This window comes from Mustela nivalis, assembly GCF_964662115.1.
Source record: "Mustela nivalis genome assembly, chromosome: 1".
Taxonomy (NCBI): Eukaryota; Metazoa; Chordata; class Mammalia; order Carnivora; family Mustelidae; genus Mustela; species Mustela nivalis.
The window spans coordinates 183,525,136-183,537,481 of NC_139020.1; the positions used below are offsets into that span (position 1 = coordinate 183,525,136).

Here is a 12,346-nt window from a genome sequence, read left to right on the forward strand (position 1 = left end):
TGGTGATTCCATTCTTTGTAATTATCAAAGGAAGTCTTTTGACTGCTTTGTTGAGTTGTCCCTGGCATTACTAAAGGAGGTAACTGCAGACATTGTCCCCTCTGCAGGGGCTTACAAAGGAAGAAAACTGGACAAAGTTTTCTTAGTTCTTTTTGATTCAGTCTCACTCAAAAAAAAAAAAAAAGGAAAGAAAAGGGTGATATTAATATCAGAAAGATAATTCTTCCCTGCTGCCTCCTGAAAACTCCATTCTTATAAAATCTGCCCGAAATAAAGAAAAGATTAAAACATTTGTTGGGGACGGGGTGGGTCTGGAATCTTCAGTGCCCCTGAGAAGACGTGGCAGCAGAGAACACAAAAGACAGAAATCCTGTAATTCTGTAACACGGTTCCCCACTGCTTTATAGATTTGGATACATGGAAGTGGAATTTGTTTGGTGGAAGAATATAATGGTTAAAATGCCAAAGTCCACGTGCCAAAAGACTTTCTTTGTAACATGTCTGCGTTGGTGTATTGTGTCTGTGTCTGTGTTTTCCTAGCTCATCATTGGTCTCTGCAACATCTTTGGTGTCCTTGGACATCTTCCTTTTCAACAGGAAGCTCTTCAGATAAATTTGCCGTTTCCCCCATTGATTCCCAGATGCCAGCGCTATTTTCCGATGGACTAAACTGTATGATAAGCCTACATCTTTTGGCCACAACCACCCATACATACCATGACATCTGACACCTAAACGAGCAAATGAAGGCAGAAACTCGCTACCTTTGGTGTCCCTGTAGCATGAGCAAGTGTTCTTGTGTTAAATGATGCTGAGAAAAATGGAGAGAGGCTGGAAGTCTCTGCAGAGATCCTTCCTTTATTTGCAAAGGGCTCAGCAGACTTAAGGCAGACTCTGCCAGGAACCTAGTGCTGGCCGGAAAGCACCCGTGGTCTATTTTGGAAATAATCCTCCTGCCTGAGTGAACCCAATACAGAGTCCCAACCTGATTTAATTTGTTGTTTCAGTAAGGCTATTAGAGCAAATACCCTGTAGCCAGCTATCGAACAGAAAGAAAATATCATTATCTTAGCGTGCTCAAGAAAATATCTTTCTCTAGTTGTGTTGAGGGGAGTCCTATGACATAGTTAACTGCATGTTCCGTGGGGTCTTACAGCTTAGCCTCTGCAATTACAATAAAAAAAAAAATGGGCATAAAGCACCCTGTAAAGCCCGCGGCATTAAGATAGCTCAGGCAAAAATACTGGATTCAACTTCTCTGACTTGTACTTACCTGTTCGTTTAGTTTCTTCTCTCTCTGTGTATTCATATACCGTACATTTGAAGGCAGTGGGTGAGTCACTCTTGCCAACTTGAAATCCCAACAACTGCCTTCTTCCCTACCTCACTGCACAAAATTGAAGAAGACGAGAACTAAACTTTCAGGCCTACACACTCCTTCAATCCCGAACCCCATTAATTAAGTAAACCAGAAAGTAGGTAGAACAGTATTTGAAATTCTCCTTTAGGGTTCACTGCCACTGAACCAATTTTTTCTTTAAGTAAAAGATGTATCATTTAAAAGACCATAAAACACACTCTTGTATACATTAAAATATGAAAGAAGAATTAACGAGAAATAACTTTTGTATTACCTTAGTGAAGTGACAGAGTCGTGGTACATAGAACAGATTCAGGTAAATTTCAGGTAGAGTGAGCATCGTCTTATAGAAATGATTTTTCTTCTAATAAATTGGGTTTTTATTTTATAGCTCAGGTCCTTACTGAGTTTTCAGAGTAAAACACCCAGCTACTGGATATTAAGTTGAAACTTACAATTTTAAAATCTCACAGGCAAATTCTGGAGCAAAGCCCTCATTCCAGAGATAAAATGAGAAAATACGGAAATTTGAGATTGAACATTTTTGTAGTCACCATTCGTGTTGAGACTATGGAAGCCTGGCTCCTTTTTGGTAATACGACTGAAATCATAATAAACTTTGAAAACTGGAAATATTAGGATGCCCAAGAGTAACTTTTGGCAAAAATGATCTAACAAAATCAAATTATTGGGTTGCCGATCTTGATTATTCTAAAGCAAGAAAAAGTGACGTCTTTCAAAGGCTGAAAACTCTTTTTCGCTCTGGCTGTTTTCTTTCACCCGCTGCTCGGTATAACATCAGATGACTTATCAGGGCTTCTGAGTCCCCAGAGCAAGCTTCTGTTTCCATGGTCACTGTGACTCAGATGTGAGCACCCACTTTGTGGATCAGCACAGGGTGATTTTAATTTACTTAAATTCTCTGGTAACAATACCAAGGACAGTGGACAACACTGACTTCTGGCTTAGTCCGGGATAATGGCTTGGGCTTGATTAGGAATTATCAAACAGTGATTAGTCCTTTGAAAAAATGTAGGGCTCGGTGACCGCTCCCACTGTTTGTTTCCGCCTAGTGTCCTTTTGTAATTTTATCGACCCAGATTATTTTGCTTCCTTCTCTGTTGGAAAGCTGTCATCTGCTCAAGCATCATCAGGATTGTTCTATAACTGTGTTCACCTTAAGGGTATGCTTCCTGCCATCAGAGAAATCACCTCCCTCTTCTTCTTTCTTCTCTGCAGTTCCGGACTACCAAGAACAGGACATCTTCCTGTGGAGAAAGGAGACTGGATTTGGATTTAGGATTCTGGGTGGAAATGAACCAGGGGAACCTGTGAGTCTCTTGTATACCTCTGTTTTCTAAGATATCAAAGCAAATTGGCAGCAGTGGCAAATCACTAAGATTTGAGTCCAGCTAGGTGCAACACGGACTGTTGTTGCATTTCAAGAAGTGTGAGTGAGCTGTTGGGTTTTGTGGAGCTCCTTTTGTCTTGAGGAAGAAGAGACTAGTTCCCTTCTTTAAAGTTTGTACGCGTGGCAATATTAAAAGTGGCAGCTCCAGCACCTGGAGCTCCCCACCCAAGAAAATGAAAACAAAAAGCAAAATAATAGGCATCAACTAATAAAACAACAGGCTTGGGCCAGATCTGTTAAATTGGCCGGCAGGTTTCAGTATTGAGGAGCTAATACATAGAGAGTGCTTGAGGAGACCTGAAGATCAGAGGCCATAGGACCACTGTCTTCACAAAGGTGGACAAAGAACTCTGAACAAGAATCAGGAGACATCCTACCTCCCTGACCCTCAGTTCCCTGACCTTTAGAATAAATCTGTGTCACAATCCAGGAATGTTGTAAAAGGAGAAGAGAGGGGCGCCTGGGTGGCTCAGTGGGTTAAAGCCTCTACCTTCGGCTCTGGTCCTGGTTCCAGCGTCCTGGTCCCAGCCCCGCATCGGGCTCTCTGCTCGGCAGGAAGCCTGTTTCCCTTCCTCTCTCTCTGCCTACTTGTGATCTCTGTCTGTCAAATAAATAAATATAATCTTTTTAAAAAAAAAAAAAAAGGAGAAGAGTAAACTAAAGATAAACACTGTTAATTTCCTTATCATAAAAACAGCTGTTATTTTTTTGAGCACTTAAACTATGTGCCAGACCCCACGCTAATGGCTTTTAACATGCATTTTCTCATTTCTCCATCAAGTCCCAGAATGTAGCCCCAGGTTCCAAATTATCAAATAAAGACACAGAGGGGTTAATCAATGTACTCAAGATCATAACCTTAGTAAAGGGGAGGGACAAGAGAGGGTCTGACTTCAGGGTCCACATTCTTAACCACTCCTTTGTCAAAGTTCTTTGCAAACTGTAAATACCATCTAAAGGTAGTTATAGCATTATTATCTAGTGAGGAGGCAAGGAAAACACAAATATATTCACTAAGGTTTAATGAAGGGTGAATGTAACAAGACACTAACCATAAAGACAGCTCTGCATGCCACTGCTGAAAGTACAGAAATGGGATGTCAAACCAGACTTTGCATGATTCATTGCCTCATTGAGCAGAGTATTTACGGTACATTCCCTATTGCTAGGCATAGAGCTGGACCTGTAAAGAAAAGAAGTATTACTATTACAATTTCCAGAGTTTTCCAGAAGGAGGGTTCTAAGGTAAACAGAGAAGGAGAAGAGATTTTTGCAAATGCAGGAATAAAGCAATGTATTTCTACAAAAGGGAAAAAGATTGAGTCCTCACCAGACCCCAGATAAAGTCAAGGAATCAACCAAGAAAACAGTTACTTGCAGGACGCCTGGGTGACTCAGTCAGTGGAGCAGGCAAGTCTTTATCTCAAGGTCGTGGGTTAGAGCCCCATATGGGGTGTAGAGATTACTAAAAAGAATAATGACAAACTTAAAAAAAAAAAAAGAAATAGTTGCTTTTCCATTTAAGAATTACTGTAGCACCTAACACAATGGCCTGGGACCCAATGGGTGCTTAATAAATTTATGGCACAGAAGCAGACATGAATGAATGAATTGAATTGTTCTCAGAAATGTGAAGGCCATCAGTATAATAGTAAACCAAAAGGTCAACGTTTCATCCATCATCCAATTACTCAACAGATTTATATCGGTCATATCGTACCGCTGGGTGCTGCTGATACAGACGGCCGCCTGAGGTCTGGGGATGAATTAATCTGTGTGGATGGGACACCAGTAATTGGAAAATCACACCAGCTTGTGGTCCAGCTTATGCAACAAGCTGCCAAGCAAGGCCACGTCAACCTCACAGTGCGGCGTAAAGTGGTGTTTGCAGGTATGTTTTCATTTATCCCGTTAGACAGCACTTTGTCACTGGATGCACAGAAGAGGTCCCCTTCCCGCGTCTGCCTCCTCAAGCATCTATTTTAGCAAATCTTTGCAAATGTGATTAAGCTCAGACTTTCCAGATGGTTTGCTTCTCTCAAATCCGGCAAAACTCCTGTCATTCAGAAGTACTTTGAAGTGCCATTCATGCACATTCAGCAAAACCTTCTAGAAGAGGACTGGTTGAATACATACTCCCTGTCCTCCTCTCCCTGCCAACCAGAACTTAGTCACCTCTCCATTTGATGTTAATTCTCAACCAAAAAGGTCATTATAAAAGGCAGGAATGCTATAGCTTCAAGGTACAAGAACAAAAATTAGTTTTGTGCCACCAAATAAGCTTAAAAAAAGTTAGTGATGCCTTACTCTGCTGTTGCCTGTCATGGGTGAGTTTCTTCTGTAGGAAAGCTGTAGCGATGGCTGGTTCTTGGCCATCTTTGACCCTTTCCCCCCTGCCTGCAAGCTTTAAAGTACTTGGGTTCTCAAAACATACATACCCTTTCCAGCTCAACTCAAATAAAACCTTCCCTGTGGAACCCTCAGAAGTTCCCTCCTCCTTCCAAGTGCCTTCCCGTTTTGGCATTCCTTCCTTGCCATTTTTGTGAATCATGGTTTCCTTTTGTATCAGAATCTGCCATTTTTGAGACAGCGCGTTGTGTAACCGTCTCCTTCCCATTCACTCACCGACGTCTTGAAAACACACGCCACATGGGATGTTCACTGTCGGCAGCCCCCAGCTCAAAATAGTCAAGACAGAATGCAGAAAAAGCAGACTGTTGTATTACTTGAATTACTGAAGAAATATGACATGAAATATTGTCATTTCTTCAGAATATTTGTGAAACACATGCTTACAAATGAAATTAACTGGCCAAGTGTTGAAAAAAAATTGTCTAACTCACTTACGTGGCATGTAATTAATTATAGAATTAAGATATCAGATTCCAGTGTGAGAGTCCTACCTTACTGAAACCGTGGAAAACAGTGTTAATCAGTCATGGATTATGCCCAGAGAGCTCACTGATGGCCTAAGAATATTTCTTAAAATGGTATTCCGTGCAGTCAGTAGCAGTCAGTTAGAAATAGCTTTTGAGATGGGATGAAAACGTTCGATTTCACTGATCCAAATAAAAAGAGCCATGTGATTTTTGTTTGTTTCAGATTTATTTCTTAAATATTAAATATTTGGGGGTTTTAGCACTAAGTCAAAGGCATGTTAAATCTGCAAGAGACATTAGACTGCATGCAATAAGCCGGTCACAAAAGGGCAAACCTGGTGTGAGCCCCTTATATGATAGACCAAGAGTAGTCAGATTCATAGAGACAGAAAGCCAAATGGTGGTTGCCAGGGGTTGGGGGAGGGAGGAATGGTTTGTTAGTGTTTGATGGGTACAGAGCATCAATTTTCGAAGATGAGGTTCTGGAGATGGATGGTGGGGATGGTTGCACGTTGCTGCGACTGGACTTAATGCCACTGAACTATAAACTTAAAAATGGTTAAGGTGGTAAATTTGATGTTTTGTATGTTTTACCACAATAAAAAGAAATATATGAAGGAAGAAGCTTCGGGAATAAATGTCGTCACACAAAACCTGAACACACATTTTGTGTGTGGCATCAACCCTGGGTCACTCCTGCTTATTATTTTGGCTGTTTTGGTGTGCTTTATCCTGTCACCTGAGGGAACAATAAAACGGGGACTCTGAGGAAGGCTGACGTACCCAGGAGTGTGATCAGAGTAGGCGATGACATTTGGAAAGTAGGAAGAGAACCTAAGTGTACTTCTGACGGGTGTTGTCAAGAATCCCACCGTAAGGTAACTTTAATGGTCCAGTCAACCAGCCCAGTCCCGTGCAATGGAAAAATGGAAAGCAGCGCTGTTTGGCAGGCTGAGCCGCCATGTGACTCTTGAGGGTCATGACAGGTGAATGGACGCTGAGATCTGTGCTGTAAAAGTGGGGGTCCTCACAGGTGCGGACCACACCCGCGCTTCTGCTCCCCTTCCTCTGATTCGTGCCCTGGGAAGCAGTTCAGAGGGGCTGGTGGCAGCCACGTGGAACCTGAGAGCGGATGCTGACATTCAGTAGGTTGTGGTCCCCTGGGCTGCCTTCCTCTGGGCTCCCGGCAGCAGCTGCTGGACACGAGCTACTTAAGGGAGAAGGGGCTGGGGCCTCCTTGCAATGCTGTGGCGCGCGGGCTGCAGGCAGGCGGAGCAGGAAGGAGGGTGGCTGAGTCGGGCCCCCCACCCTCTCTCTCTCTCTCCTGAAGCCCCCAAAGCCGAGAACGAGGTGCCCTCGCCGGCCTCCTCCCATCACAGCAGCAACCAGCCCGCCTCGCTGACCGAGGAGAAGCGCACCCCGCAGGGCAGCCAGAACTCCCTGAACACGGTGAGCTCCGGCAGCGGGAGCACCAGCGGCATCGGCAGCGGCGGCGGCGGCGGCAGCGGCGTGGTCAGCACGGCCGTGCAGCCCTACGACGTGGAGATCCGGCGCGGCGAGAACGAGGGCTTCGGCTTCGTCATCGTGTCCTCGGTGAGCAGGCCCGAGGCCGGCACGACTTTTGGTGAGTGTCCCGTCCGCTCCCCCGGAAGCTTCCCGGGCTGCCCGCGGCGAGCGCAAGGGCGTTGTGTTGGGAAGGAAAGAGGGCCAAAATCTCATTAACAGAAATGCCTTCATGCTTTTCGCTGCAGGTAATTAAAGTCTTAATTGGGGATGGAGTCTGTTCCATAGCTTTTCCCCTCCTGAAGGTTGGATTTCTTTCCTTTTAACCTTTCGACTTCCATGCAGAATGCCTGTTCACGCGCAACACAACCTTCATAAATGAAATTTGCTTGAAATTTGAAGAGCGACCCCTTGCTAGTGTAGAGTGAGAAATCATGGGCAAAGAATGCCTTTGTGAGGTCTTGAGTAGGATATAGCTCACCAGGTGGAAGTTTTGGGAATAAGCCTATGGCTATAAAAATGCCTAGGGAATAGTACCAATAGAGAGTCAACATCATCACATGAAGTTCCCGGTTGACCTTACTGTGTCGTTTGGATACTCTGTCCACATCTGAAATTTTTAATTTTTAAAAACAATATTTTTACCATTATCTGCTTAAGAATCTAGTTAAGATCTGAGTTAAGAGCTGTTTGTCTTCACTGCCCTGGAATCTCAGCAGGGCTGATTTTTCCCATCTTATCCAGAGGTTGGGGGTTCTAGCAGAATATGGAGAAATGCAGTTGTCACCCTCTCAGAAGGTTAACAGATGGGTATACTAGCAAAGGCAAACAGGACCCACATGAGTCCAAGAAACTCGTAATCTGTGAATCTATTAACAGATTATAAAAATGTACTCTAAAAATGATCCATCTTCCTCATTAGATAAAAAGTCACCTGTTAATCCCCCAAGCACATTTGTTCATTAATACCGAATAGGGTGGGAGATGGGGAAAGGGCTGTGCAGGCTTTGAAATTTACTCCGCTGCTTCCCAAATGACTTGTCCACAAGAGTCTGATAACCAGTGGCCCAGGTAACTGGTGACTAAGATCAGGCAAAGTGCTCCTTCCCTTCAGCTTTCTGATCCGGTAGAACTCCGTTTACCATCATGTAGTCTGTATGTTGCTTCCTGCTAAAGCATTTCCCCTGAGGTCTGTTCACTTGGAGACTGAGTCAGTCCAGTCTATGCATGTGTGGCTACAGTAACAAAAACCATTACTAACAGTGCTTTTGGGAGCTCCATTAACGAGTTATCATGGCATGTCATGAATGGATGACTGGACACCAAGGCGAGGTTTGGGGGGTTTTGTTTGTCAATTAATTTGGGGGACTTTCTGCTTAATTTAAAAATCTAAAGAAAGGCAAGGAGGGAAGAATTGCCATTGCTATCTTCAGATCTACGATTTGATTGTCCCCGTGCACCCCCTATGTCTTCAGGATTTCTGAATGGTCGGTTTCAGTTTTACAATGAGATAGATCTGTCAGGAGGGAGGCTCTGTTATTTAATGAATATCAATGTTTTCTCACGATCTGGTCTGTGATCGTTTTCCTCTGGCTCTTCTTAAACAAATTCTGCTTTCCCTAATACCTTGCATGAGACTTCTGTTTCAGACTACGCAGAGCTTTCCTCACACCTGCTGTTTGATACCGTTCTCACTGGGGCTGTCCATGGAGAGGGGTTCCACTTAATCTGGACCTTGGATTTGAGTATGGAAGCCTTCCAGACCTGCCTTTTGGATTTCAAAAGACCTTTGGCTTCCTTTTTAAAGATTCTGTGGCCTTGACCTTACATGCAATGATACACACTCAGGCAAAGATGCTGAAAAATCAAAGAAATTATAATGCCCCCCCCCCGTATTTTATCCTCAAGGTCCAAATTATGACAGAAGTGCCTGCTTGGTTAGTTTCAGTGTCTCCCACATTCATATTATCATCCTTTCCAAAAGGTGACTCCTCTGCATAACTAGCTTCACAGTCCTCAGAAAGATGAATTCTCAAAATAGGTCAACGTGCATTTGATGGCAGACCCTATGTCAGGACTCAAAGCCAGTCTCCCTTCCCTCTCTAGAAGTTAGCGGTACTTGTGGTTGTGACATGGGGTGCCTCAGAGTGCAAGGAAAGCTTTCCTCTTCACATGTATTTTTCCTGGTTTTCACATCATAGATGTGCAATCACTGATCATGAGAAAGGAAATGATCAAAGGAGAGGGCTGAAGAAGGATTTGAACCTAGCTTTGGATCACTGTCCTTAGCCTGAGTAGATACCAGGTTTTCAGAGTCCAGGGAGGGGATTTTTGTGAGGAAGGAGGAGGATTTCAGACCTAATGAGCCATCGTGGGGGGGCGGGGGCGCTACCCTGAAAGCATACAGGATGGGCTGATTGAACAAAGGTCATAAAAGGAGAAATAGGGGTCACGCTTGGATGGCTTTGTTGGCTTATGTCTTGTAATTGTGCCTTTTTCCTAAAGCTTTCATCATTCTGGATAGAAGGCAGCAAGACTAAGTGTTTGTCCATTAGGTGTTTTCGGGGGGAATTTTGGTGGTAGCAGACGCTCATGCCTTCCCAGACGTCTAGTGATTATTTTTTTTCTAAATGGAGAAAGAACAAAACATTGGCAGAAGCTTAAACAGCAGCTGGCAAAAATGAAGCGACGCGAACATGGAATGTGTAAAAACATCCATCCCAGCGCTGGGCTTCACATTTGCAGACCCAGAATAAGCTGACAGCGAGTTATTTTGGGGCTTTTGAGAATCTCTGAAGTTGCTAAATCTCACCGATTTTGTCAGTGATCGAAGGAGGGAAGCTGGGGTTCTCCCCACATTTGGAGCGGGGCAGGGAGCACAGTGGGGAGGGGCCTCCGTAGGGCGGCAGCCCCTCCCACGCAGGCCCTGAGTGTTGCCCATGTTTTGACCATCGGCACAGAGCTCTCCTTTAATAACATTTGCTTAATGCTTTAATTAATTAACACTTAACCTTCTCTTTCCCTTTTCAACCCTTTTTCTCCTCCCTTCGCTATATTCCCACGTAACTTAAAAAAATAAAATAAACACTCCATACCAAAGCAGGCAATGCATGTGTGGCTATGCCTCACAAAATAGGTCGGATTATTGAGGGGAGTCCTGCAGACCGATGTGGCAAGCTGAAAGTGGGAGACCGGATCCTGGCAGTGAATGGATGTTCCATCACCAACAAGTCCCATTCAGACATTGTCAACCTAATCAAGGAAGCAGGAAACACAGTTACCCTCCGCATCATTCCCGGGGATGGTAAAGTATACGTCTTGTGTCTCTCATTCCCTCTCGAGCTCTTTCTGGGTCTCTTGCTCTCTCTCCCTCTGTCTCCCTGTCATCAGGATCCATGTAATAGAAAAGAGTTGACTGAGAGGCAGGCGCACCCCTCCCTAAGGAGCTACCCATCCTACAGATGTAAGCCACCATTGCTAAACCCCGCCCCCCACCCTTTTACGTAATCCTCTGCCTGGGACCCTGTGTTGCTGCAGATACAAACATTGCAGAAAATCTTAACTTTCCCTGTCTTATTTTGGTTTTGGTACCCTTGTCCTTACAATGATAGAGTAGTTTGAATACAGGTGGTAAAGATCCTCTGATGGTCTATCTGGAAATCATTTAAAGTTTTGTTTTGTTTTGTTTGTTTTAAATCACTAAAATTTAACTGTATGAAGGGTGCCTGGCTGGCTCAGTCAATAGAGAATGGGACTCTTGATCTCAGAGTCGTTGAGTTCAGCCTATTTAAAGACAAATTAATAAATTAAATAAAATAATTTTTTTAAAGATCTTTTCTATTTAATTGACAGAGAGAGAGATCACAAGTAGGCAGAGAGGCAGTGGCGGGGGCGGGGGGGGGGGAGCAGGCTCCCCGCTGAGCAGAGAGCCCAATGCAGGGCTAGATCCCAGGATCCCGAGACCATGACCTGAGCCAAAGGGAGAGGCTTAACCCACTGAGCCACCCAGGTGCCCCTAAATAAAAACTAAAATTTAACTGTATGATATGGTGACACCACAAAACCTACATGGTGACAATTCAGAGCAAATCCCCCTTTTTTTTTTTCCAGAATAAGTGAATATGCGAAAGGTTTTTGTTGAATAAGAGATCCTTAGGGTTTGTGCCTACTTGGTTTGTCTAATTTTTGCATGTGGGTGAAAAAAAGAGTAAAACCTCTTTTTTGATAGGTTATATCTGCATTAAACTAGGCCTGTTTTTGTTTGTCAGTTCGCTTGATTATTTGGTTAAATTGAAATCTCGTTTCTTTTATGCCATTGGCGATTCTGCCCCCGAGGGGACATTTGGCACTGTCTGGAGTGGGTGCTAATGCGGGTTTAGTGGTTAAAGGCCAGAGATGCTTCCTAACCTCCTACAGCATATAGGATAGCCCTCACACAATGTGAAGTTATATAGCAGGAAGTATCAATGCTCATTATTCATTTCTTTTTTAAGATTGACTTATTTATTTTAGGAGGAGAGGATAGAAGAGTGAACAGGAGGAGCAGGGGTCAGAAGGAGGCGGGGAGAGAGAATATCAAGTAGACTGTGCTGGGCACAGAGCTGACACAGGATTCAGTCTCACGATCCTGAGATCATGACCTGAGCCAAAACTGAGAGCTGACGCTTCACTGAGTGAGCCACCCAGGCGCCCCACTCGTTATTCATATTCAATAAAGATGAAGTTGATACGCTGATGTCACTAAATATACATTCTTCAGAGAATTAAGTCCTGACTACGGACTTCAGCCTAAGCAGACTTTGCCTTTGGGAGGAAAGTGCTACTTGTCTCAAATATTTCCATGTCTTTTTTGTTTGCAATTACTATATGTGTTATAAAATAAAGTACATATTCTAAAAGTCAGTATTCTTTGAGAAGAAATGTAGTTTGAGGAGATAGTGTGATGAAAATTCTATGTCCTTGAGCCACCTGAGTGGCTCAGTCGGTTAAACATCTGCCTTCAGCTCAGGTCATGATCCTGGGGTCCTGGGATTGAGCCCCAAATCAGGCTCCCTGCTCAGCATGGAGTAGGCTTTTCCCTCTCCCTCTGCTCCTCCCCCTTGCTTGTGCTCTCTCTCTCTCTCTCAGATAAATAAAAAAGATCTTTTAAAAAAAAAAAAATTCTGTCCTTGATCTGTAAAATAAGAAAATCAG

General features: G+C 43.8%; 1 protein-coding gene across 25 annotated transcripts in view; it reads left to right on the forward strand.

Annotated features, from left to right (window-relative positions):
- MAGI1 (membrane associated guanylate kinase, WW and PDZ domain containing 1) overlaps positions 1 to 12,346 on the forward strand; it is a 627,461-nt gene that overhangs the window by 596,923 nt on the left and 18,192 nt on the right. For 7 of the 25 annotated variants that reach the window (XM_082726709.1, XM_082726685.1, XM_082726708.1 and 4 more), the window contains 4 exons: positions 2,600 to 2,691; positions 4,470 to 4,662; positions 6,981 to 7,274; positions 10,254 to 10,457. In XM_082726709.1, coding sequence (XP_082582835.1) covers positions 2,600 to 2,691; positions 4,470 to 4,662; positions 6,981 to 7,274; positions 10,254 to 10,457 — 783 coding nt within the window. The remainder of the gene's footprint in view (positions 1 to 2,599; positions 2,692 to 4,469; positions 4,663 to 6,980; positions 7,275 to 10,253; positions 10,458 to 12,346) is intronic. The other 18 variants (XM_082726703.1, XM_082726686.1, XM_082726700.1 and 15 more) reach the window with 3 other exon arrangements.